We start from the raw sequence: 27,421 nt of genomic DNA, 5'->3' as shown, positions 1-27,421 counted from the left end.
CCCAAGTAGAATCCTAGCTCCATCACCTAGATCTTGGGTGGCCTTAGGCAAGTTACTTCACTTTTCTGTGCCTCAGTTTCCTTATCTTTAAATGGAAATAATAATAGTACCTACTTCATAGAATTGTGAGGATTTAACAAGATGATAACCTGCAAGGCACTTTATCAGTTCTAGGTAAATATTAGCTAGCTATTTTTTGTGCCTCGGTTGGCAGCCCTATGAAGTTGAGAAGCAATGTCCCTGAACCTTGACTGCCAGTTCTAGAGAGCTCATTAAGCACTTTACATGTATTTATCCTATTTGATATTTACATCAGCCTTGTAAAATTGTCAGGGTTAAGAAGCACCCAGCTTGGAGCTGTTCTTGGGGTCACGGGAAGCCACAGCCCTTACAGCTGTACATTTGTCAGCAGGCCTTGGCACCCCACACTCCAGGTAGACAAAAAGATGGGCTTCTGTCAGCACCTGTTCAGAGGCTCACCTTAGGGGTGTAATTTTCTGGCCTCGGACACTGAATTCATAGTGGTACCTTTATTTTGAAATACCTTTGCGTTGTCCAAGTAACCTTCTCCTACACTCCATACCAAAATCAGCTCAGATTTTTGTTTTTCATCTCGGCAACCCTTAATGCTACTTCTTTGTTCATAGCACGTTATTAGTTGTTTAAAAGTTTCCTGCAATATGTTATATATATTTTACCGTAATTAAAAAAAAAAAAAATCTCCACGGGGCACCTGGGTGGCTCAGTTGGTTAAGCGTCCGACTTTGGCTCAGGTCATGATCTCGCGGTTTATGAGTTCAAGCCCCGCGTCGGGCTCTGTGCTGACAGCCCAGAATCTGGAGCCTGCTTCCGATTCTGTGTCTCCCTCTCTCTCTGCCCTTCCCCCACTTGTGCTCTGTCTCTGTCTCTCAAAAATGAATAAGTGTAAAAAAAAAAAAAAAAAAAATTACAAAAAACAAAAAGAATCTCCTGAAAGTGTAGACCACACTCTAGCATTTGTGAGAATAAAAGTAAACATGTTAACATAAGGTAAAATAATGAGTTTGTGCTACACTATATGTATGTTTTTTAATCAAGATTTTTCCCGCACCAAAAAAAAAAAAAAATCATACTCCAAACACAGTTCATGTGTTTAATAGCAAGATTCTGTTAGGCTGCAGATGCCCCTCAATAAAAGTCTTGTTTTTATACTTTCTGTTCTAAATTAAATGAAGTAAATAATTAATATGCTGTTATACACAGTTTACCTACAGATTAACGTATTATGGATCTCAGTATCTCATTGTTTATTCTCAAGTATGGAGCGATTTCTGATGTGAAATCTCAGCTGGCTTCTTTGCAGAAATTGACACAGTGATTCTAGAATTCATATGGACATTCAAAGGACTCAGTAGCCCAGACAGCCTTGAAGAAGAACAAAGTTGGAGAGTTAACCTGTTCCAATTTCAAAACTTACTAAAAAGGCTACAGTAATGACAACTGTGTGGTACTGGTATAAAGGTAGACCTATAATGGAATAGAATTGAGGATCCAGAAACAAATTCTCACCTTTATGGTTAATTGATTTCTCAAAAAGGATGCCAAGACCATTCAGTGGGGAAAAAGTCTTTTCAACAAATGGTGCTGGGACAACTGGATGTCCACGTGCAGATACTGAAGTTGGACCCCTACCTCATACCATATACAAAAAGTAACCCCAAATAGATCAAAGGTCTAAATGTAAGAAGTAAAACTATAAAACTGTTGAAACATAGGAGTAAATCTTCATGATCGGGATTTGGCAATGGTACCTCAGATATGACACCAAACACACATGCAACAAAAAAGAATAAATTGGACTTTATCAAAATTTAAAAATGTGTTTCAAAGGACTCCATCAAGAGAGTAAGAAGATGACCTACCAAATAGGAGAAAGTATTTGCAAGGCACGTATCTCCTAAGGGGGTTGTATCTAGAATACTAAAGAGCTCTTACAATTTGTTAATAAAAAGGCCACCTGATTTTTAAATGGGCAAAGGATCGGAAAAGACATTTCTCCAAAGAAGTTATTCAAAAGGCCAGTGAACACATAAAAAAGATGCTTAGCATCATTAGTCCTAGGGAAATGCAAATCAAAAACCAGAGTGATGCTACTTCATACACACCAGGACGGCTCTAATCAAAAAGATGATAACAAACGTAGAGAACCTGAAACTCTCATATGTTGCTGGTAGGAATGCATAATGGTGTGGCCCCTTTGGAAAATTGTCTGACAGTTCCTAAAAAGGTTAGACGTAGAGTTACCATATGACCCCAGCATTCCACTCCTAGGTATATGCCCAAGATAAATAAAAACATATGTCCAAACAAAAACTTGTACACAGGTGTTTATAGCAGCATTATTCACAATAGCCAAAAATGTAGAGACAACCCAAATGTCCATCAACAGATGAACGGATAAATACAATGTGACCTATCCATATAACGGAATGATATTCAGCTAGAAGAAGGAATTAAGTGCATGCTACAACCTGAATGAAACTTGGAAAAACACTATGCTAAGCAAAAGAAGCCAGGCAGAAAATGATCCCATTTATATGAAATGTCCAGAATAGGCAAATCTACTGAGACAGAAAGTCCATCAGTGGTTGCCTAGGGCTGCGGGGACGAGTAGGTTGGGAGGTGATGGTTAATGGGTGCGGGGTTTCTCTGTGGGGTGATGAAATTTTTCTAAAACTGTGACAATGGTTCCTCAACTCTGAGTCTACTAAAAGTCATTGAATTGTACACTTGAAATGGTTGAAATTTGTACGGTATGTGACTTTATCTCATTAAACCTTTACAAAGCAAACATTTCCAACATGAACAATTAGTTGGAGAACCTTTATCACTGCCTCACAGTTTCATTCTTTTCTTCTTTCCTCTTAACCGTACTCCCCTCCTGTGTCTGATGTGACCACTGTAGAGGACCTGAGCTCTTAGGCTACCACCATTTTCTCTGACAATCTGTGTCATGATGAAAGTTCATTCAGCTTTTCAGTAAGGGGCTCTGATGAGGCGTCTGCTCTAAATGGATTTATTCATGTGTCCAAAGGCCGGAGAAGGATTGTTTTTTCCCCACCTTGAATTTGATATGTTTGTATTTGAGAGAATACTGAGCAAGGGAAGCATTTTTCCAGGTCCGAGTATACAGTTGGGGGATTAAAAAGATGGTGGGTTAGGGGCGCCTGGGCGGCTCAGTAGGTTAAGCGTCCGACTTCGGCTCAGGTCATGATCTCACAGGTCACGAGTTCGGCCACACATCGGGCTCACTGCTGACCGCGCAGAGCCCGCTTCGGACCCTCTGTCTCCCTCTCTATCTGACCCTTCTCTGCTTGCTCGCGTGCGTATGCATGCTCTCTCCCTCTCTCTCTCTCTCCTCTCTCTTTCAAAATAAACGTTAAAAAAAAAAAAAAAAAAAAAAAAGATGGTGGGTTAAATATAGAGCTGTTCTAAACCCAAAACACCAGGGAAGAGATTTGGGGTTTTTAGGAGGCTTCCCCCCTCACAGAGAAGGTGAATGTGATGTCCAGGATCATGTTAGTGTGAGTCTTCACTCGGCTTGGCATTTGAAAACAGAAAGTAACTCAGGAGAAAGCCTCTAGTAGAGGCTGTGCTGTGTCAGGGCCAGGACAGTCTCGGATTCCCCAGTCTTGTCAGAGGGCCCTCATCCCCCAGTTTCACCCCCTCTCAGCTCCTACTTTCATATACCTCTCCTGCCACTCCCCATGTCATCAGCCTCTCCCCAGGGAAGGGCCTGAAAACTCAGGAGACTGAGACTGTTCCCGAAAGGTCCCAGCTTCATGAGCTCCTCCAGGAGGGGGAAGGCCAGGCCCATGCCAGGCCCGGTCCTTCCCAAGGAGGTTTCAGCCTCAGGAGCAGGCCTGTTTTGTGTGTTGCAAGGCAAGGGGTGAAGTTTAACCGTGGGTCACAAGAAACGTATCCACATCCCTTCTTAGGACTTGCGGTCTGCCCACTTCCTGCAAAGCATGTGGTTAGCTGATGGGCCTCCTCCGTGTAGCCAGTGATCTAGCTCCTGTGCCAACTGGTTTTAAAATGTGAATCCTGTTGAAAAATGGTAGCCCTAGATGAAGGGAAATTCTGGTGTGCTTTGGTCTTGTGGGGTTCCTAAATACAGAGAAACTTTGCTACTTCCACATGCAGCCCGTCCCATGTATTCACCCAAATAGTGACCACAGACTGGAAAACTTTGCTAGAATGGATCTGTATGTGATGAGAGCTTTTGTGGCTCCCCAGTCCTTGTGTGTGTGGGGGTGAAGGCGCAGAGCAGGGGAGGCCCTCCTACCTGGGGCGATGGTGCCAGCCTCCAGGAGACCAGGACACAGGCTCCCGACTATGCCTTTCGGCCCCCCGGTCACCCCAAAACCTTTCCCTCTGCATACACGGTGCTCTAAAGTTGTGAGAGGCCCTGATTCGGTGAAAACTCCGGAGAGACTGCAAGCCTGCTCCCCATTTGTGTTCAAATCAAGGTTTTATGAAACTTCTGTTCCTGTTTTCAGGGTGGTGAAGCAAAAGGGTTTTTAAATTATCTGGGCTCCTTTGTGTTCCCTGAGACCACACCTTTCACACTGTCAGGCCAAACACAAAAACCCGAGAGCAGAAAATTACCCCTGCTACTTAGGCTTTTGATGAACATTGTCTTTAGGGACATTTTCTTTGTTCTTATTTTCTTTGGCCCTGAGTGGGGAATGAGTTCATTTTTCTTTCTCTCTCATTGACATTGGAAACTATATCTTAAAAAAAAGAAATTATTTCTGCCCAGCTCTGCTTTGAAAAGAGCTTGTAAAATTCAGCCCTGTTTGTCACCCTGTTCAAGCCCTGGTCGCGTCAATGTTCCCCTACAGGCTGCTCTGCGCCCTCCACCCCACCTGGCAGGTGCCGAGCCGAAGGAGGCGTCACGCACACTTGCTGACGCACTCCAACAGCTCCATCCGGATGGCAATGCGGACGTGCCAGCCCAGTGGGATCAGCCGGATGAAGCGGGAAATGATGGGGGGCCGCAGGAGGTTCTGGACCGTGGAGGTTCGGTCTGAGTTGCCGTAGAAGACCTAAAGAGAGAGGGAAATCTTATCACTATCACATCAGGGGAGGGAAAAGGAAGAACAATTCCTATCTGAAGCTGGCCCCAAATTTGAAGTCTGGGAAATCTCAGAAAGTGGTTAAAGGTCAGAGAATTGCATATGCCCGAAATCTGAACTTGTGTGTTAGTGCCTGCATGTTCTAGGCATCTCCGAGTGATTCTCTGGGGACATCTAGAGCTTCCCCAGCCAGTATGGGAGCATTAGCCACACGTGGCTATTTAAATTTAAATGCATTAAAATTAGGTAACAATTTCCTTCCTCAGCCGCGCTGGTGATGGCTCCTGTGCTCGATAGCTGTGTGTGATTAGTGGCTTCCATATTGGACAGTGCAGATCCTAACATTTCCATTGTCACAGAAGGTTCTATTGGATGGCACTGATGGAAAATGCCTCTTGATTCTCATCACCAATTCTGTGTTCTGATTCTTTGCATTTTGGCCAATTTTGAAAAGGACCGCGTTGCACTTACAGGAGGAATGTTCTTCTGTTCCAAAGGGATCCAAAGTGAGGCTCGAGTAAAAACTGGTGAGCTGGCCCTGAAGTTGTGAGCCAAAGCTTAAGTGTGTATCTCTACCTCCATACCAATGGCAAATACTTTTTAGACTTGGAAGACTGCTTTTAGAAAAGAAAAGACATAAAAACTAGAGGGAAGATTCTGGAAGGGGGAGTGCAGTACCCAAAGTAGGGAGGAAAAGGTTCTGCTTCGTGTGTTTTGGGATGCAGCATAGCATGATGCAGTGACCATGACGGAAAAAGGTGCCGTGGCTGTTCGGCTGCGTTTCCAAAGAAATCATTCTTGGCAGTCTTTCTAGAGTCGTAGAGCTCTGCCTGATGACACTGGAGCGTTTCATTTCTTTCCGGGATTATCTCCTGCAAAAAATCTGGCTGCCACTTTGGCCTCATCTATCTACAAAACAAGAAGGACCTCCTGTGCCATGATCTTGCCTTTCTTCCCAATAGCAACATCCCACATCCCCTTCTCTCTGCCGTTTGCCCTTGAATCTATTCAAGTTGGGACAGGTGAAGAGGGAGGTTGGAACAGGCTCCTACAGATTGCCCAAGTGCCTGAGCGGAGTACCTCTTTGCAAAGAACCGTCAAGGCCTTCAGAAATGCAGGCAGGACTTGAAAATGAATTCTCCGTTTCTTTTTGAAAAGCCAGCTAACAAGATCAAAAATGAAATAAAATGTCTAAGTATCAAGATGGTTTCTCCTATTGTATTCAAACTCCTTGAAATCTCAACCCGTGGCTGTCTTGCTGTACAACTTGTCATCACAGAGTACAAAGCCTTCTGATTTTCAGGCACATGTGTCTGCTTAATCTGATTAAGTGTCCAAATTAGCCTCAGAAGTCCTTACTCTCAGGCAAAAGGACAGTTAACGGTTCCAAACAGCTAGCGAGTTTTTAATTCATTGCAAATAGACATTATATATATAAAATATTGGTTATATATATATATATATATATATATATATATATACACACACACTTAATCAAGAGCCTACTGTGAACAAGACTTGGGGCTTGGCCTTTAGAGGTTAGTAGGATATAAAATTGCTCAAAGGTTCAAGTTCCTCTGTGTCTTCATTGCTGGAGTCATTTTAATCATTTACATGGTTCAGTGGCTAACTTGCTGGATTGTCCAGATCTTCCTGGAAGTCAGTCTCAATGGTAAGGAGAGGCCATATCTACATAAATGGACAAGGGCCTAGCCACATCAATAATAGGTCAAGTCACATGTATGCAGCAAAGTGTTCAATGGCCCACGGAGTTTGGAATAGTCCAAATGGCCAGTTTTGATCATTTGAGCAACTATAAGCTGGTAGGAGAATTCAAACAAAGATTTCTTTTGCATGCAAGAGTGGTGCTCACTCACAAACTGCTGGGCACACAGGATACAGCAAGAAAAGACCCTGCCTTGTCAGAGAGTAGACCATGTTGTGGGGAAGAAGCATGGATGACTTCCCTTGCCATGGAGTCAGTGGCGTGACGGGGCAGGGACGGGAGGGAAGTCCCATAGAGTATGAGCTAAAGGTGGTTTGGGGTAAGTCCAACTTACCCGGTTGTTTCCTGTCTGGTCCTTATAGTAAATCCAGTTCAGGTTCTCATCGGTCCTGTACTGCACGCTGTACTTGGTCATCCACTCATCAATGTCACAGCGCCCCTGGGTGAGGATCCCTGAAATCACCTTGACCTCCTTCAGATCTATCTCTAGCCACTGGCTGCTGTCCTGGTACTTGGACAGCCAGGCGCACCTGCCAGGAACACAGCAAATCACCAGGAGCCCTTTCCTATGAGAGCCTCCAAAGAGCTGAGAGGCACGGCCCTTTGAGGGGTCGCCAGTGCCTAAAGAACCCCTGCAACGCGCGGGCAGTCTGAGCTGCAATCTGTTAAGCACCAAAAGGCCTGTCTCCAAGAAGTGTGCAGCCTCTGTCATACTTGTATCATTCTCTTTCTCCCAGCATCTCCACTGACCAAAGAACAATGGCCAGATTCAACTGATCTGTCAGAGAAGTGCCTTTGAGTGTTGCTGAAATCACCTTTGGGGTGTGGTTGAGTATGTCTGTCTTCAAATCATGAAAATGCATGGTTTTTGCACCCACCAGCTCCCTTCCCTTTTCATTCGTCTCTCCTGATGTCTCTTTCTCCATGAGTCTCACCCCAATTTCAGTCCCTTTATACATATTTGCGTCTCCTTCCAGTGCTGTCATTCATGGCTTTCAGAGAGTGTCTCCCATGTGCAGAACACTGATCCAAGTGGCTCTGGAAGAGCTTTTGGCAATTATAAAGCAAACCAACCAGTGAGGGAACTGATTTGTTTTTTAGCTATGTCTCTCATGAATTGTGGAAACCTATAATTTCCCCTTTGAGGTTTTTATTTACTTTTTGCATATTAATTAGCTTCTCGGGACTCAGTCCTTGGCTGCCTTCTCTTCTAATTCCAGACTTGCTCCTTGCGTGGCTCTTGAAATCTTAACTTCCATCCCAGACCTTTTCTAAATCCCGAAACCTGAGAATCATTTGCTGTCTAGACAACTTCTAGATGCTGTACAGCGTCCCCAAAGAAACATGTCCAAGAGTTAACTCCTAATTGTCTCCAGCCCCTCCTTCCAATATTCATCTTTCAGAATGCTACCCCCATCCTCTGGGGTGTTCATGCCAGCGATCCGAGAGAGATCTTTGTCCCTTTCTCTTTGTCGCCTCAAACATCCAATCCGTCTATTGACTCCATCTCAAATGTTTCTCAAAGTCATTTACTTTTCTCCATTTCACTGGCACTGCCCTGACCCACATCATCCTCAATTCTTGCCTGGATTGCTACTTTAGCTCACCTCACTAATTACTTCTCCCAACTAAACAGTTCTCCTCACAAGAGCCAGATTTTTCTTTTTTCTTTTCTTTTCTTTTTTTCTTTTTTCTTTTATTTGAGAGAGACAGAGCGCACATGCACAAGGGAGAGGGGCAGAGAGAGAGAGAGAGAGAGAGAGAGAATCTGAAGCAGGCGGCCTGCTGAGCATAGCTTCCGACATGGGGCTTGATCCCACAACCCTGGGATCATGACCTGAGCCGAAACCAAGAGTTGGATGCACAACTGACTGAGTCACCTCGGCGCCCTGAGCCAGAATTTTCTTACAACACAAATCTTATTGTAGTATTCCCCAGCTTTAAATCTTTCTCTGCTAGAGTCTGCTAATTGTCCCCCAGTATCCTCTTCCCGTCTTCTTTTAGCAATAGAACACCACCACCACCACCACCATGTTTTATCTGGGCAAACAGCCACCCAGAAAAGTTCATATTTCCCAGTCTCCTTTGCAGCTAGGTGGGACAACCTGACTAAATTCTGATTGGTGAGATGTGGGCAGAAGTAGCCAATAGGATTATGCTTGTGCACTCTGCTCCTCTTTTCTCCCCCCTGGCTAGAATGTGATGTGCTAGTGGAAGCTAGGGTAGCCATTTTGGGCCCTGAGATGGCAGCTTCATGTGAAGGATGACAGAAAAAGGTAGAAAGAATCTGGACCCCTGATACCATCAGCCGTCATAACAATGAAACTACATGGCCTAATGAAACTTTTAGATGACCGAGGAATCAACCTTTATGTTATTTAAGTTTCTGTACTTTGGGGCTCTTTGTTACAGCAGTACAAACTTGCACTCTAACTAATGCACATTCTGGGTCCTCTCATTATGCCTAAAATAGTTACCAGAATTCTTCACGTGACTTCACGATCTGAGATCTGACTTCTGCCTACCAGAGCTCTGGCCTTACCTCACTTGTGCCCTAACTTTGCTGACCTTTACCATCCCCATCCGTGCCCTTCAGGTAGAGCCCCTCTCCCCGTCTAAACTGTGTGCTTCTTGAAGGCCAGGACCTCCGCCACCTTGCCCACAGTCCTCAGCACACGGAAGGCACTCAGTCAATATTTGTTGAATAAATAAATGCATTCTGCCATTTTTTCTTACAGAGACCTACATTTTTCAAATCACGTGAGAAAAACCGCCTGAGCCACCTGCCCTGCTTACCCAAAGCCTTGACTGTTGAGCCGGGCCTTGTTAGCGGTCCACGAGGAATACCAGCCCACGTACTGCTCCAGGTTGGAGCAGGTGATCTGGTCTGGTGTAACTTCTCCTGATTCGAAACCCAGGGGCTTATGATATGGGCATTCTGGAAAGGGAAAAACAACGCACCTCAAAACACTCATATCACATCGCAACACTCCACAAACCCGACATGACTGACATGCCAAGTCAGACCGTCTCCTTCATGCTTTGGTAGGTGGAGAGTGTTTTGCTCGTCAGCGCACTCCACAATGGGTCTTCAACTTATTCGCTGCTCTTATGAGAGAGAGTGAAGATGAAGTCAAAGCATTGCCATAGAGACTCAACCTTCGCAAAAGCAGAGGAAAGGGGCTCTATGGCAACCTGAGGTGGGGGAGGGAGGGAGGGAGAAATACTTCACCTCCTCCACAAACTTAGACATTTGCAAAACCAAGAGGTTCCCAGGGAAATATCATAGTTAAATGCCGTACTCTTTATTTTCCTCATTAACACACTTTTAGCCGTCTGACGTGATGACGTCAGGGGCCCCAGCTGTCTTCGGGCAGCATATGATGCTAATTATAGGAACAAAGCAATGGTCAGAGGCAAGAAGGGCAGTTATATACTGAGACTGACTTCTCGCTCGTAAAGTGCCGTCTTCTCACTAGTCTGATGAATAAAAAAAGGTGTGTGTGTGGGGGGAGGGTGTGAAATGTACCTGAGTGACTATTGAATAAGGTACAGTTGAAAGGAACTGCTTCTCATGTATTTCTATTTTTTTTTAAACTTTTTTTTAACATTTATTTATTTTTGAGACAGAGAGAGAGCATGAACAGGGGAGGGTCAGAGAGAGAGGGAGACACAGAATCCGAAGCAGGCTCCAGGCTCTGAGCTGTCAGCACAGAGCCCGACGCGGGGCTCGAACTCATGGACCGCGAGATCATGACTTGAGCCAAAGTCGGCCGCTTAACCGACTGAGCCACGCAGGCACCCCTCTCATGTATTTCTAAACACATTTAGTGTTGGGTTACCTGGTCACAGACTTTCGCCGATTGCCAGCCCAGCATCCGTTCTCCCCTTGTTTTCGACTAAAGAACCTTAACTTTGTCAGGCAGCAATGTAGGCGCTAGAAAAAATCTTTCCCGGCCTCTTTCGCGGTTAGAAGCGACTACGTGATACAATTTCTGACCACTGAGATATACGACGATGTCTGCTGGGGATTTCTGATCCGTTTTTGCTCACCCCTTTTTTCTTCCCGTTGCCTAGAAAGAAGACCTGATGGCTGGCGCAGTGGCTTCTTGCACAACAGGGGTAAGGCCAAAAGAAGCGCCGAGACCTCAGCCCTGATATCCTTAAGCAACTCCCTACCCCTACTCTTTTTACTACGGGAGTCAAAACAAAAGTAATTCACTAAGCCACTCTTCAGGGGATCCCTTATTGACAACCGAACACAAGTCTAGCTATATTTCTGTAAAAAACAAATGGTAAACTTACACATTCTCTTAGTTTTCCGATTGTGAAGAATAAACTTCAAGTAAGTGAAATTATTTTTTGTCCATGTGTAAATCTGAGTTCAGATCAAAGAGCTGAACATACTGACTGGGGCATCATCCCTTTCCAACAGTGAAACGAGTGCTGGGGTCTTTCTGGAGGATAGCTTCCAAAAGTCACTAAAATTGAACGAAGCATGCAAAAGCTTGAATGCCATGCATCCTGAGACCAGAATGCCCGCAGAGGCAGTCATGCCCTGTCCTCAGAGAGTGAAGACAGAAAGACAGCTTCAGGCCTCTGACCAGGGAGGCTTCACTGCCTTTCTGCCCGATGCACCAAAGGAAAAGGTCCAACCTCCACCATTAGTTGTAGCTCAGTGGGGCTGGAAGTGAGGGGGCAGCACTTGTGGTTTATCAAGTCCCCAAGGCTGATGGAGCCTACTAAAATCACGGGAATTCCTGGGAGAGAGGACAGGAGTGATTTACGGGCCCCTCAATCGTGCCTTGTGCAGTCAAATCGTCAGGAGGGCTTGTTAAGGATGCAGTTTTCAGTATCCCACCCCCAGAGCAGCCTCATCTTTAACAAGCACACTTTCAAAGCATACTGGGGAAACTTTGGCCTGTGAGAGAAGGCATTTGTCAGCTGGCAGGTTCAGGGGCCTGGTGCCCATGGCCTTGGGGGCCCCTCTGCCTCCTCAATTTCCCTCCGACCTGGAGGACAAGCCCATGCCACCAGAAGGTGGGACAAGACATCAGAAAGCTGGTTTTCAGTTGGGCCCAAGGTTGTCACTTAAATGCTAACTGTGGGTGTCTCTAAGGCCCCTCCATCTTGAACCTTCCTTTTCTTGCTCCAGGGCCACCAGCTTGGAGGGAAGGAGCAGAGGGGAAGGAAAAGCAGAGGGGAAGGAAAAGTCCACTCCTGATGGCTTTATTCTTGGCATTTTGCTCTTTCTGTGTCTTTCCCTTAAATCTCTTTTGCCATTTCTTTCCGATTTGCCCATCTAACGGTTAAGAGTGGAAACCTAGGGAGACGAAGCCAGTGGCAGTGGCCTTGGAGGCTGGTGAGGGCTTGTCCAGACACGGACCCTGCCCACACTCTCCAGGAAATTGATGATCTCACCATCTCCATGGCTTTTGCCCGGCGTCTGGGAGTCAGTGCCTGATTCCCAGGCCCCAAGCCTTATCCCATTGTCCATTTTCCAGGGGAACAGTTCCACCCGGGTGACCCAAAGATGCTTCACACCCACACGTTCCAAACGGTACCCTTCAGTATCCAAGCCCCAAGCCTGCCCCTGTACAGTGCTTCTGTCAGGTATTGGTGCCTCTAGCTACCCAGCTGCTAACCCAGAAACCAGTGGTGTGGCCCAGGGCACAAAGCAGAGACTCTCTGATGGGTCTCAACCTGGGTATCATTGGGGGGGAGTGACAGAAGTGCTAACGTTCAGGTCACTCCCTCAGAGATTCTGACGTCATTGGTCTGGGGTAGGACCCGGGTGAGGGGTAGAGCTACAAGTGATTGTAATGGGCAGCCAAGGTCAAGAATGTCTGTCTAGAGTCAGTGTGAGCTGGGATCGGATCCCCGTCTCTGTGTGAGCTTAGGCAAGCTGCTTAACCTTTCTGGATCTCAATTTCCTTATCTGTGAAAGGGGACCCACAGCAGTACCTGCCTCCACGATGTCGCTGGCCAAGAGCAACAGATTATATCGGTGTAATAGGGTGAATTCGTGGGAGTGCATTGATGTCTTCTTGAGTTTTTCATGTTTGTCTTTCTGGCGAAGACTCACCCGGGAAGAAATCTAACTCCCCCCTCTCCCACTCTGCCCTGCCCCCATCATCCCCTGTACATCTCCCCAAGAAAGAGGGTTCCTAAGGGTTTGGGCTCTTCTTGGGTTTGTGTGTGCACGTGTTCATGTGTGTGTGTGTGTGATTTGAGAGAGGAAAGGCTGTAGACCACATAGCATCTCTCAGATTTATGGAGTTGGAAGGTCTAGGTGTCAACAGGAATTAGCTGATTGTGCTACAGGAGGGGACTGGAGAATCTGGGCTTTGGCCCTTTGGGGGGAAAGGGGCGTGCTCATGGTAGGGGCCTGAGCTCAGCAGGGACATGCTTCCTCTGAGGGGGCTGGACCACAGATGGGGCCAGGGATTCCTGAGCTCTGGACACCCTCAGGAAACTTGGGAAGGTCCCCGGGACTGAGCTGAGCTTGGTTCAGAGGGAGAAGACCCCCCAATGGGGTGTTGGCCTTCAAGTGGGGCTGTGGGCCAGGCAGGGAGCCTGCCACCTGGCCTGAGCCTGAGCCTGAGCCTGAGTCTGCGCCCTGCCCCCAGGCAGCCCTTGCAAACCCATGGGAGTTTGATGCAGTCCAAGGAGAGAGGAAGGACCTTTAACAGTCCTGTCTTTAGACTCCTCGCTAGCCATGAGGAGGACTCAAACTGGAGTTATTTAAACTTGGAAAAATAGAAAATGTGGCATTTCTCACGCTCTATGGACCGTGGGGTCAATTGCAGTCAAGTTATGTTATTGTTTTGCCCGACTCCTCCTTTCCCCTCTCCTCCTCCTTCCACGGTCCTGGCTGGGCTCCCTTTGGGTCCTCATGCAGGCCTGGAGGCCTTCCATTGAGGCTGTTCCCTCTGCCTGTAACACTCCCGTCCCCTCTCTTCCCCCTTCACCCGGCCAACTCTGCTCATCCTTCAGATGTCTGCCGGCCACCCTGTTCCTCTCACTTATTCCCCATCCTTGTCATTATTTATCGGCTCCTCTGGGCTCTCTGGCTCACCATTGTATCCTCTGAGCTGAGCAGAATGCCTGCACATGCTAAGCACTCGATGGTTATTGACTGGATGGTGAATGAAGGGATAAACACAGATTATCACCCGTCTCGGGTGGCCTCTAGGAGCAAGCAGAGAAGACAGCAGACACAGGAAGCGGAAAGCTCAGGGAGGAACTCGAGGTCGCCCGGCCCAGAGAACACCTACTGCTCTAAGCCATAGGAAACTGTCAATTGAGTATAAACTAGGATTAAACGGCACGAATAATGTTGCTGGAGGAATTAAGGGGATCCTCGTCAGACTTACACGGAATATGTCCTTCCCACGTTTTCTGCCCAATGCCAGTTTGTTAGGGTAGCTATGAAGCCTGTTGGTATGCTCATCTTAAGTAGAAAAGGAACGTTTGTACATTCATTTTAAGGAGAAACCTACATCGTGTGTGGTACAAGTGGATAAAGCACGGATATTACGTGGATAAAGGCGTGTTCATAATGTGCTGCGAATCCAGACTATACGTAGCACACTAGCCTTTCTTATTCAGTAGATAATCTCGCGGTCGGGAGGCGTGAAAGCCAGACATGGGTATAAAGAACATTTACCTAGAGGAACACAAGGGAAGTTCAGGGACGTTCTTGACAAGAGAGACATGAATATTAACATGCACATGTATTAGGCTTGAACCTATATGACAGTGTAGTGGAACATAGAATAATGTTTATAGAATGGAGTAGAAACTCGAAGATAATATAGAGGTATAAAATCTAGAGTAAAGGCAAAGCATTCACGAATCACTGGATTTCTTAGGCTTGGATACTTTCCTTACCCTATTCTTCCCCCTCCGAGGGCCAAGGTGATCTTAGCTAACTGTGGAGGACAGACCTTTTAGTCGTTTTGATAGTGTTAAGATGAAGATTAAGGAGGCCAGAATGCACCTTCTCCTCTGTGGGTGGGACCACTAGACAATAGCAGCCAGTGTGCACCCGAGAGTACCTCCGGGCAGCTCCCAGTGACCTTCCCTCCCGTCCTTCTGTATCTTCTAGGCTCTTCTTCCCTCCTAAGGCGGCCTGTGATGGAAGCAGTGAGTCTCAGGATCCAGAGAGACCAAGCAGCGTTCTTAAGATTCCATTGAGGACCCGAGGCACTGACGGGCGTCTAGTCCTGCTGCCCTGAACCATCTCTTTCGTGGAAAAAAAACCAATTCACGTCAATGAATCAACCGTGTAACCCTTAGGTTGTGTTTGTTTCTTCCCGGAAATGTCTGTGCCATTAAAAAAATAAAATGAGAGGAAAGACAAACAGAAGATGGTGGGGAGTGGGGAACACGTAAACTAAAAGAATTTCCGATTTCAGAACTTCGAGTGCACGGCAAGTGTTTAGGGGAGAGAGCTCGGGGGACCCCGGTCGACTTCACATTCCCCAAACACACAGCCCTCCTCAACTTCACAGTTGATTGGGTCAATCTGCATAAATAATCTCTTTTCAAGTTGGTGGGTTTTTTTAGAACTCGGAATGGAGTTCCAGTAAGGTCTTCGTGTCTCTAGTGAAGAGAACGTTTGTTTCCACTGCATGGGAAACTCCTTCAGGGAGGAGATAATGCCTTCTTTTTTTTTTTGTCTCCCCATCAGTGCCTGGCACATAATAGACACATGATGAGAAAGGGTGGAACTGAATTTTAAATGGATTATTAAGGAGGGTGCTTCAATATTGACTGGGCAGACCACACCAGTATATAATGGTTGCAGGAGCTCCTGCCGCGGAGCACAGTGGGGCATCCAGTAGAAGCCCACCAGACTGCACAGCACTTGCTGCTTTCCTCATGACAGGGGCCCCACTGTTCCTTTCCGATAGACTGAATTCACAAACCACTTCCTACCCCTTCAGTAAATAGGGGAGGGGAGGCAGCAAAGGCCCTCGGAGACTCTCCGCTGCCTCCCCCACAATATGCTATTTTAATGCAAATTTAATGAAATAATGAAGAGAAGCTCGCACACGCACACACATACTGTCTCTAGCGGAGCTATTATTAGGTGATTATGTACCCTGCAGAGGGTAACGAGCACAGTTTCGAGCAAAAGAGGCTCTGAGCCGTGCAAAGCACTGAGTGTTGCAAGGATTTTCTGGGCCCCCAAGTCCCTGAAAGTCAGAGTGTGAGCTCTCAGGAGGCAGGAAGAAAAGGAGCGGAACTTTCGTAAGCTACAGTTTGCTGGGTACCCCGCATGCCTATGAGGATCTATTCCTCGTGACAACTCCTAAGAGCAGGGGTCAGCAAACTGTGGCCCTTGAACCAAATGTGGCTCACCGCCCGTTTTTGTAAATAAAGTTTTATTGGAACACAGCCACACGCATGTATTTACATATTGTCAGCGGCTGCTTTCGTACTACAAAGGCAGAATTGAGGAGTCGGGACCCTAGGGCCTGCAAAGCCACAAATATTTAGCATCTGGTCCTTTACAAAGTTTGCTGGCAGGAACCTTACAGGAAGATGCTCGTATTAGCCAGGAAGGGCTATGTCAGGCTGCAGAACAAATTGTCTTGGAAATTTCAGAGGCTTAACACGACAGCTGTTTATTTTTCACTCAGGTGACTTGTCCGTTATGGGTTGGCAGGGTTTCTGCTCCATTCAATTTCCTGGGACCCACACTGGAGGAGGAACCATTTCTCAAGCAGGGAAGGGAAAGCCGGAGAGTCAAGTACCAGCCCTTAAATGTTCATCTTGGAAGGGACGCGGCTCGCTTCAGCTGGAGCCACTCTAAAGGGGCCGGAACGTGGGGGAGAACATGGTTGTTCGCTGAGCAGTAAACCCTCGGGCACAGTCCTATTACCTCCCTTTGACAGAAAAAGACCCAAGGGGGAGTCCCAGAGCTAAGAAGGGAGGCAGGCAGGATTCCAGCTCTGGACTCTCTGACTCAAAAGGCTGTCCTCTTCTCAGAACGCCCTGCCTCCTACCATTGACTTATTTTCACAAATTCCATTAGTCCATTTCATTGAAAATAGGCGCCATCTCACCGTCTCACCCAGGCCAGGGAGAGAGGCAGGAAGCTGTTTCTGAACAATGACATCCGTGCGGTATGTTGGAGCAGTGGCCGTTGTGGAATTTGAAGTTCAGAGGCCAACTGCAGGAAACCCAGAGCCTAGCGTGCTGGGGGGTTAACTCGGCCAGGCGGAAAGGAAAAGGAGAAACAACATTCCCCAGGACACCGCGAGGATCCGGTGCCCTAAGCAGAGGAGACACTCACCCGGAATGCAGTCTAAGGAGGTGGCGCCAGCAGACCAGAGGGCATTGGCACCTCCTTGGCAATCGCATTTGCATGCTTTGTGGTACCAGGGGTCCTCACCCTCATCCTGCGGGAAGCCAGAGGGGAAGGAGTGTCAGAAAAGTCACAGGCAGGGCCGCCTGGGGGGCTCAGTCGGTTAAGCGTCTGACTTCGGCTCAGCTCACGATCTCACGGTCTGTGAGTTCGAGCCCCGCGTCGGACTCTGTGCCGACAGCTCGGAGCCTGGAGCCCGCTTCCGATTCTGTGTCTCCCTCTTTCTGTAACCCCTTCCCCGCTTGTGCTCTGTCTCTCTCTCGAGAATAAATAAACATTTAAAAAATTATAAAAATACAGAGAATGCTCCAGGTATGAAAATTTCAGGGGAAAGAAAGAAAGATCACAGGCAAAGGCAACCGTGGCTCTGGCCACTGGAAGAGTTTGTGTTCAAGAACCTTGCTCATTCATTACCTGTATTCTGTGGCCGCTTTTGCACAAGAGCAGCACAACTGGCATACTAATCCAGGCTTAAGACATACAGTTGCCACTCATCTTTGAGTCCAGATAAACAAATGTCCACCAGTGTGGATGGACAGCTAATAATCTCACAGACGCACCGTGTGGGGAGCACTGCTTACCCCATTGTAGTTACCTTCAGGGTTTGGGGGCGGGGCCCGGTTCAAGGTCAGGCTGCTCACTTCTGGAGGTCCCTTTTAGGGATCCGGTTTTAAAAGGTAATGGATTCATGATCACACCACCTGAATTAGGACCTGGTTCACTTGCATTCTCTCATTAAAACACCAATCTTGAACTTGCCCAGATAAAATAGGCTCTTGCCACCACCAGAATAAAGTACCTTTAAAAAGTACCTTAAAAAAAAAAAAAAGGATAATCCTAAACATTATTTTGAGCTAGGAAAATCTTTAAGAACAGTATCCATGTAAATCCCAGCCTTCTTACTGTAACATACCTCAGTAGACGACAGTCCCAGTGTGGCTAAGCAAAAGGACAAGAGAGGAGAAAATCAAGTTAAAAGAAGAAACAAATTCAACAAGGAGAAGTGAAATGAAAATAGTCACATAAAAGTTAACAAAGCCCCTTCGGGAAGAAGTCAAACTAAGTAAATATATATGTCAGGAAAAACATCCACAGATCCTGAGAAACCAGGGGCAGTAAAATTAAACAGAGAAGGATCATTATTATTATTTTTTAGGTAAACTCTACCCCCAACACACGGCTTGAACTCAAGACCCCGAGATCAAGAGTCACATGCTCTATCGATTGAGCCAGCCAGGTGCCTGTATTATTTTCATTCTTTATAGAACTTTGGAAAATAATGTAGCAAAGGGGGGTGGGGAAGCACCCGTATTTCTTATCGCCAAAGGCAACACTGTTGACATTTTCATATCAATCTTTCCAGTCTTTTTTCTATGTGTGTTTTTTAAAACGTACTTGAGAACCTAGTATTTAAACAATGTTTACAATTTACATTGTTAAATTTGACATTAAGTGCTACCTTCTTCCTTTACTTACTTCTTCTTCATCAGCAGCAGCAGCAACAGGATCCCTAGGGTCTGCCTTATGTGCCAGTCAGGAGCTGATTCCTAGTCCCCGCCCCCCCCCCTCCCCCCCGGCACCCCCGCACTTGACACATTTAGGTTATTTAGGATTAACAAATTGTTTAGAAAATCTTGTTAAGGTTTGTCTGTAATGTACAGGAAATATCAAACCACAAAGTGTAAATACTGTATAATTAATGTGGGAAAACTATGTCAAATTTAACACAAAACTAACACATAAAGTATCTTTATAGAAGTACGAATAAAGAGAATGAATGCACAATTTAAAATTTTTAAATTTTTTAAAATTTCTTTTTGAGACAGAGACAGAGCACGAGCAGGGGAGGGTCATAGAGAGGGAGACACAGAATCCGAAGCAGGCTCCAGGCTCTGAGCGGTCAGCACAGAGCCCAACGCGGGGCTAGAACCCACAAACCATGAGATCATGACCCGAGCTGAAGTCGGACGCTTAAGAGTGAGTGCCCTGAATGCACAATTTAATAGGAAAAGAGTTTGTATACATTAGCATAAACTGATTGTTTAAACTCTGGTGCCCAATGCATAAGCACTAGTCCCATGAAGCTACTTGCGTTCAAATTAATTAAAATTAATAAAATTAAGCATTCAATTCCTCGGTCACACCAGCCACATTTCAGTGCTTCCTGGCCACATGTGGCTAGTGGCTGATGTACCGGAGAGCACAGGTACAGAACATTTTCATCACAGCAGAAGATTCCATTAGGCAGTGCTTGCTAAAGTACCAAAGCTCCGTTTTCCATTTTCAACAAAATGGATATTTTCATTTCTTTTCTGATTACAAAAGCAGCACATACCTATTATAAAAATCTTGACCAAAACTGGAGTGTAGGCAATAGGAAATAAAAGTCCCTCAACCACTTTCCTATCTAAAAGCTGAATCTTATGCACCGCCCCCGCGCGCACGCACGCGCACACGCACACACACGCACACACACACACCCCTTTCAGATTGTTTCTGAGAGTAGAGAAATGGTCTCGTCTTTTGTATCACAATTATAAAAGCTATCTTTTTCAAACTGTGCCTTCATTTAAATAATACATGTTTACTTCTTCTGCAAACCCCTTTTTTTGTGTCCACTGTGAGCCTGGCACTGCCCCAGGGCCTGGGCCTTCTGAAATGGAAGCCTTGCTCTCTGCCCACAAGGGGCTTGAGGACCCATGAGAAGACAGACCCCTGGACGATGCACACGGTGAGCACTCCACTGGGTTCTGCATAGGCTGTAATGGGAGTTAAGGGGAGCATATGTTTTAGTCGGAGCAGTTGAGGGCTACCCCTCCCCTGCGGCCCCAAACTGCTGTCTCTCCTGGGCCCTCGTACACCGGTTATTCATTCCTAGAGATTCCCTGGCCTGCCTGCCATGGGCAGAATTAATCCTCTCAGATAGCAATGAAGGTTAGGAGCGCCATCTTGGTTGGAGGCCAAGCCCTGTGCTAGCAAAAGACGTTACCAATGACTTCTTATTTTCGTCCCCAATGGACTCTTTCCAACACTGACCTTATGTCTTCATGCTCCAATATGCTCTCAGTGCCTTCCTTCTTCCTTTAGCTTCCATCACAGAGTTCACCTGGTGCTCCCATCACTCTAAATACCCTTGTCAGTCTTCTCTGAGAGCTCTGCTTCTTCTCCCCGCCTCGTAAATGTTGCCAGACCCAAGATTACAATTCTTGCTTTGAATGGCTTACCGGGCATCTCCCCATAGGTGTCTCTTCCTATCTAAACTTGGACACAACCAAGTCTTGACAAGGTCATGGAGCAACCTGAACTCTCCTGTGCTGCTGGTGGGGATGTAAATTGGTCTACCTTCTTTGAAAAACTACGTGGCAGCCTATAGGAAGGTTGAATGTATATGCGCCCTAGGACCCAGCAGTTCTGCTCCTAAGTACCCACCAGAAACGCGTGCATACGTTCTCCAGCTAACCAAAACCCGTGCTGGATTCCTCACAGCAGCAGTCTTTGTAGTAACCCCAAATCGGAAACACCCACATGCCCATCAAGAGTAGAATGGGTACGCATGGCAAATTCATACAGTGGGCCACCACATTGCAGGGCTGAGTGGAGGGTCCCTTGCTCAAGTGGACACACCATAGGGGTCCATTTAAAAGTAATCTATGCCATTAGACATCAGGGTCTTGGTCACAGCTGGCGTGGGGAGCAGCAAGGTGAAAGCCCACGGTTGCCAGTCGGGGGCTGGCAATATTCTGCTATTTGATACTTTTCTGTATGTATATCTTACCTCAATACTCTGTTTTATACCTCAGCTCATTACGACCTTCCTCAAATTGTTCTTCCCCTTTATTTCTTATCCCACTGAGTGGCTTCCCTGTCCACTTAGCATCTCATCTAGAGACTTGGGATGTGTCTCAGTCCCCTTTCTTTCTCTCTAAACCCCCATAGCCAACGTCTCCCAGGGGCCTCTATCCTCTCTGCCCCCGCCGCCACTGCCTGTGTTGGGCTCCTACTCTCTCTCCCTGGATGCTCTCCCTGCTGAAGAGAGACCTTGCCTCATCCACCCTTCACGCTGCCGGTGGGGCGAAACGCAGACCGGATTGTGCCACCTTCTTGCTCCAAACCCTTTGGCGGGTCCCCGGTGCAAGGGTCCAGGCTCCATCTGTGACATTTATTGGTTGTGTGGCCACATCTCTCCACTTCCTTATGCCTAAAATGAGTATGATAACGATGTGTCTCTCAAGGAAATCTCCATCATCTCTCTCCTGCCTGCCTCTCCAGATTCATCTTTTGCGTTCTCTACTACCTGCAACTCATCACACGTGCCAGGCTGTTTCATGCCTCCATGCCTTTGTATGATTTCTTGGCTTTGAAGGCCCTCGTCTCCCAACTTTTGTGCCAGCTTATTCCCTTCCCCGCGAAGGGGACTTTTTCTGTCCCCCGTGTACAACTCACCACTTGCTCTGGCCTTTATGCCCCACCCCTTTCTTGTGCACAGGTTTATTTAAGCAGTTGTACGATTATAGAAATTGATATGGAAGATACTTGATGGTGACTGGCCCCAAAGCGTTTATTCATTAAGTAATATTCATTGAGTGTCTACTATAGTCCAGGCCTGGCTTTAGGCGTTGGGGATATAGCCCTTAACAAAATGGGAAAAGTACCCACCTTCATAGGGTGTATATAGTCTAGGCTGGGGGTGGTGAGGGCTAATGAATGAATGAATGAATGAAGTATCCTGCAGTGAGAAGGTGATGTTGGAGCAAAGACCCGAAAGAGGTGAGACCCCTGTGAGCAAAGCATTCTGGGCAGAGGGAACACTAAGTGTAAAGACCCTGCGGTGGGTGGGTAATTGGCGTGTTCTAGAGAGAGCAAGGAGCCTCTGGGGCTGGAGCCAGGGAATGAAAGAGGGTTTTAGGAGATGAAGAGAGGGGGTATGGGACGCAATCAGTACAGGGCCTGTGGGCACGTGAGGACTTTGGCATTTAGCCTGAGTAGGCCCTCACGAGGGTTGGAGGAGAGGAGGGACAAGACAGATCATGGTTTATGAGGCTCCCTCGGGCTGCTGGGTGTAGACCGGATGGTCTGGGGCAAGGCCGGAAGCGGAGAGCCTAAGCGGGCAAGCAGCGGTCATCCAGAAGGGAGATGATGGGGGCTTGACCCAGGTGGTGGCAATGGAGGTGATGAGAAGTGGCTGGCTTCTGTCTTTGGAAGGCAATGCCAAGAGTACTTGCTGACAGATGACGTGGGTGTGACCGAAAGAGAGGTTCAAGGCCTGAGGCACTGGGAGGATAGACCTGCCGTTTACTGGGCGCGGGGAAGGCTCCAGGAGGAACAGGGGGGGCGGGGTGGGGGGGGGGGGAATGGCGCGAAGATGTTCCATTCGTTGAGGCTGAGCGGGCAGCTGGTTGGGAAGCCCAGACAGGCTCGGTGGCGCCCCGTGGCCCTTGGAGTGAATGCACACGTGAAGCCACCGCCTTAGTCTCGCAGCTGCTCCCCAAGAACTGCAAAGCACACGAGCAATTGGCATCTAGTCGATTTGGGGGTTGTTAATCCAGGAGACGCTTGACTCCGCCCCACCTTCCAGCGAAGCTGGGCGTGGCTGAGGTACAGAAAGGCCCTGTCAGTGGGGCCAACGTCAGTCGTGCCAAGATCCTCTTTCTGGGGGCCAGGGGGGGTCAAAGACAAAGCCTGTGGGTCACTGACAGTGTGGCCTTGATAACCAGATCAATTTGGCCCAGAGGCTGCGTCTGTCACTGAGGTGGGTTTATGCAGCCGCAACTGAGCAAACCCAGGGTTCAGATAAGAGCCTTCTGGGTTCTGCATTCTGCTGAAAGAGAGAAGGCCAAAAAGAAGGGAGGGGGACGTACTGCCACCGTCTGCCTGTGGAGACGAAGAGTCCTAAGAGGCAGACCTGGTTTCAGAGCCACTTCCTGTGTTCGGTCAGACGTCGGGCAGATTTCTGATGTGTTTTCCCTCCCAGCCTCCACCCCCTGGAAAGCGGAAAGTGTTTGTCTATAGACAGGCTGGGGATCTGAGGCACCGGATCCTTACGGAAATGAGCAGAGAAAGGACAACAAGCGCTTGACAGGAAAAGCTGCCCCCAAGGGAGCAGCAACACGGCTGTGTGGCCCCCAATATGATTTGATCACCGAAACGCTGGCAAACCAAAGCAAAAGCCTGTTTGGCTGCAACATTTTATAATACCAGAAAATAGCATTGTTGGAATGAGCGACAGAAAACGGGTCAGCCTTTAAAGGAGAAAGAGGAAAAGATTTTGATTATGTGGTTGTGTGTTTTTCTCCCTACGTGGATTGTTCTCGAGATTCCTCCCCATGGTACGGGTTTCCACTAGAGCGCCTGAGATGTCCCCCACGCACCGACCTTAGGTGTGTGCAACAGGGGCTCATGCCGCCCTTTTGCCCAAAGGGCCACTCCGTGGGGAAACCCGTCACCACAGCAAGAAAATTCGAGGCTTTGCTGTTTCTCAAAGTGTGCCTTGCAAGCTCAAGAGGAAAAGTGGGCATTAGACACGCGCAGGAAAGACTCTTTTAGTCCTTTTGATGGATGTCACTAAATACAGAGCCTTCCTTCCCATGGAAACAGATGAAGCTGAGGAGAAAAGCATAAGATTACGAATGACAAAAAGTGTCAGTAACTAGCTTCCCATCTACTTTAGAAATAAGGGTAAGACACGGGAAGAAAACAGCAGGCTGTGGTAATGTCCCTCTCAAAGAAGGAGAAAGAAGGAAACTGTTCTGGTGTGAAAATGTTGCTATTTTTGGCTACAGGCATATTCATGGGTACATGCTTCAACACAGATGAATCTCAAAAACATTTTCGAAGTGAAAGATAAAAGACCATATGTTGTATGATTCCATTTAAACCTAATGTCCGGAATAGGCAAATCCTCAGAGATGGAAAGTAGATCGGTGGTTGCCAGGGGCTGGGGAGAGGGGGAGATGGGCTTAATGTCTACTGGTTTCTTTTGGGGGGTGACAAAATGTTCTAAAATTGGATTGTGTGCTCCACACATCCAGGAATATACTAAAACCCATTGAATCGCACACTTTAAATGGGTGACTTTAATGGTATAGAAATTACATCTCTCCGGGTGCCTGGGCGGCTCAGTCGGTTAAGCGTCCGACTTCGGCTCAGGTCGTGACCTCACAGTTCGCAGGTTCGAGCCCCGTGTCGAGCTCTGTGCTGACAGCTCGGAGCCTGGAGCCTGCTTCGGATTCTGTGTCTCCCTCTCTCTCTCTGTCCTTCCCCTGCGTTCTCTCTCTCTCAAAAATAAATAAACATTAAAAAAAAAAAAAAGAATTACATCTCAATAAAGCTACTTAAAAAAAACCCTACGTCCCTTATGGTTGACACACCTGTAAGATGAGGCTTGATTTTTTTATATATATAATGAACATGACCAAGTAATAGACCTATATATTGTAATAAGATGGATTTTTAAAAAAAAAAATTTTTTTTTAACGTTTATTTATTTTTGAGACAGAGAGAGACAGAGCATGAACGGGGGAGGGGCAGAGAGAGAGGGAGACACAGAATCTGAAACAGGCTCCAGGCTCTGAGCAGTCAGCACAGAGCCCGACGTGGGGCTCGAACTCACGGACAGCGAGATCATGACCTGAGCCGAAGTCGGACGCTTAACCGACCGAGCCACCCAGGTGCCCCTAAGGTGGATTTTTAAAAACCATCATTTGCACTGAATCCAAAATGTCCAACGGAAGATAAATAGAAGCCTGCCTCAGTTATAAGATGCACGGAGTTTTGGGCTGTGATCATTTGTGCATTCCCAAATGAACCTTCGTCAGACGCCTAAGTGGAGTCAATCTATTTATCTTATTTCACTGTAATAAGGAGCCGCTGCCACCGTGGAACAGAAACAGTGAAGAATAAATTAGACAAAGAACCTTTGTCTTCAGGTTCCCAGTTGTGCAATAGAAAACATCTTTCCCGTCTGCGTTGGCCTCGATTCTCTATCTGGATGGTGAGCTGATTAAATACAGCAACCGCATCCTGTAGTTTTTCTCTGTCTCCCGAGAACCCCTCTAGTTCGGGCTAGAGCACACACAGGTCGCCAAGCCACACTGACCATAAAATGGTCACCAGGCCACCCAGTGGACCACATGCCATTCTGCCTAGACAGATGGTATTTTCTGCTCTTCGTGGAAATTCCTGGAGCTCCTCAGCCACGCACACAGATTGGTAAGCTCTAGGACAGGAACTAATGTTGTGCTCTGTGCCTCGGGACAGTGTGTGTTTTAGTACAGATATCTCCCGAAAGGGCCGGTCTAATATAAAAATGGGCTGGGACTTTTATAGGGCTTCTTCTCACGTGGGGGTCACAGAGCACAGTCGTTAGGCTCAGCACTGGGAAAGTAACAAAGATCTGCCCTGCGTCCTTACACGATGTTTGGCCTATAACAGGAACTCAGGGATGGGTTCTTTAAGGAGCTGACAAAAGAGAGAATGGATGGATGGATGAATCTCAATGCCTATCACACAGAAATCTGAGGGGGAGGCCTACGGCCCTCAGACAACCAGAGGTATTGGAATCTAGGCCTTGCAAGGCTCTGTTTAGATTTTTCTTGCTGAGGAAAGGGCAAGGACTAAAGGAAAAGCAACAAACCGCCCGAAGCACCTTCAAGTGTTGAGAGTTACTGGGACAAGTTGCTGACTGACTCTTCATTGCAAAGAGGAAAAAAACCCCAGACAATTGGTCTACACGATCCCTACTTAGAAATATATTTGGGTGGGGCGCCTGGGTGGTTCAGTCGGTTAAGCGTCTGACTTCAGCTCGGGTCATGATCTCACCGTCCGTGAGTTCGAGCCCCGCGTCGGGCTCTGTGCTGACCGCTCAGAGCCTGGAGCCCGCTTCGGATTCTGTGTCTCCCTCTCTCTCTGCCCCTCCCCCGCTCATGCTCTGTCTCTCTCTGTCTCAAAAATAAATAAACATTTAAAAAAATTAAAAAAAAAAAGAAATATATTTGGGTTTGTAAAATGACCTTGGGATTATATTCATACAGATCTTTCCAAATACTGAGAAAGGTGACTAAAAAAGTCATGAGAATGGGAGATATGAAAGGACGTACTCTAGCAATAACATCTAATGAGAGGGCAGCGAGGAGCGCGATTTAAACCAGGGATCCTGACTCTACTTGCGTGAGTTGCGTCATGACTGTGTATCCGGTCATTTGCAGAGCAGAGAGGCCTCCTCCTTCCTGCCCTCCTTACTTACTTCCTGTGACACACACAAATACACAATGACCCAAAGAAGCCATCCTGCCAATTGCTAATGTCTGGAATGAACCTAAAAAGGAATTCTCAGCTAACAGGTCCTTGAGACCTGAGAGAGGCATGGAAGAGTGTTATTTTCAAAGACTGAGAGAGAATTTCATCGTCGAATTGGATGATGTTTTAGAGAGTTGCTTTTAATTTCTTCTTATTTAGGCATATTACTCCTGCCAGGGCCATATTTAGACATTTTAAAATGACTGAGTGTTACAGAGTCTTTGGAGATTCCTGACTCTCAGTTGGATTATGTTTTCTATTAGAGTCCAGTGGGACTTGGCGTGTTATGTTAATCCATGTTTAAACGAGAGTGACCTCACGTCCCGATTTGCCCGGGACAGCCCTGGTTTACACCTGTTGTCCCAGCAGAATTATTAATAGCATCGTCTTCCACTCTCGATGGCGTCCTACTTTGGAAGATTAAATTCTACAATCACTCTAATTTTGACTCCTCAAAATTTTCAAGGACACACCACACTTCCTTATCAATCGTGGCAATTTATAGCTCTTTTCTATGATTTCTGAGACCCTTCCTTCTTTCTGTCCCATTTAGAGCATCCCTTGAACTTTAGGAGGCTCCTCGGAGAACCAGAAAGCCAGTGGTGAGAGACTAAGAGAATCACTTCCACATAAAGACAACCGTTATTCATTAACAATGCATCTTGGTTAATTAACATGCCTTGTTAATTAATGATGTTTTAATTATTCAGGTTGCATTGCTATTAACCAGCTAAATTATTCATTCAATTGTACTTAAGTATTCGATAAATGCTAATGGTTGGGCAGCACATACCTTCATAGCCAAAGAGAAGTAAGAACAAGAAACCTTCTATCTTGCGTGGCATTCTCCCCTCGTCCTTGGCTGTAGCTCTACCTTATCCAAGTGGAGGGTTTCCTCAGAAGCAG

At 46.9% G+C, this 27,421-nt stretch overlaps 2 protein-coding genes across 4 annotated transcripts in view; one reads left to right on the top strand and one right to left on the bottom strand.

Moving 5' to 3' along the window:
• CDKL5 (cyclin dependent kinase like 5) overlaps positions 1–15,442 on the top strand; it is a 211,637-nt gene extending 196,195 nt beyond the window's left edge. Inside the window, exons 19-20 of one of the 2 annotated variants that reach the window (XM_081793077.1) lie at positions 10,921–10,965; positions 14,954–15,442. In XM_081793077.1, coding sequence (XP_081649203.1) covers positions 10,921–10,965; positions 14,954–14,971 — 63 coding nt within the window. In that variant the 3' untranslated portion in view covers positions 14,972–15,442. The remainder of the gene's footprint in view (positions 1–10,920; positions 10,966–14,953) is intronic. The other variant, XM_081793074.1, reaches the window with a different exon arrangement.
• Positions 1,119–27,411, bottom strand: RS1 (retinoschisin 1). 2 transcript variants are annotated; one of them, XM_081793079.1, is made up of 7 exons: positions 27,309–27,411; positions 18,135–18,160; positions 17,150–17,255; positions 9,640–9,781; positions 7,178–7,373; positions 4,908–5,087; positions 1,119–1,404 (listed from the first exon to the last, which is right to left on the bottom strand). In XM_081793079.1, the coding sequence occupies exons 1-6, from the start codon at positions 27,358–27,360 to the stop codon at positions 4,935–4,937; spliced, it is 675 nt and encodes a 224-aa protein (XP_081649205.1). In that variant the 5' UTR covers positions 27,361–27,411; the 3' UTR covers positions 1,119–1,404; positions 4,908–4,934. The 2 variants fall into 2 exon arrangements, with proteins under 2 accessions (XP_081649205.1, XP_081649204.1); XM_081793078.1 differs by lacking the exon at positions 1,119–1,404 and having other exon boundaries at positions 4,797–5,087.
• Positions 27,412–27,421: the final 10 nt, after the last annotated feature.

The sequence above is a fragment of the Panthera onca genome, chromosome X (assembly GCF_046562875.1).
Source record: "Panthera onca isolate mPanOnc1 chromosome X, mPanOnc1 haplotype 2, whole genome shotgun sequence".
In the NCBI taxonomy this organism is placed as follows: domain Eukaryota; kingdom Metazoa; phylum Chordata; class Mammalia; order Carnivora; family Felidae; genus Panthera; species Panthera onca.
This window is presented reverse-complemented; position numbering and strand designations above follow the sequence as displayed.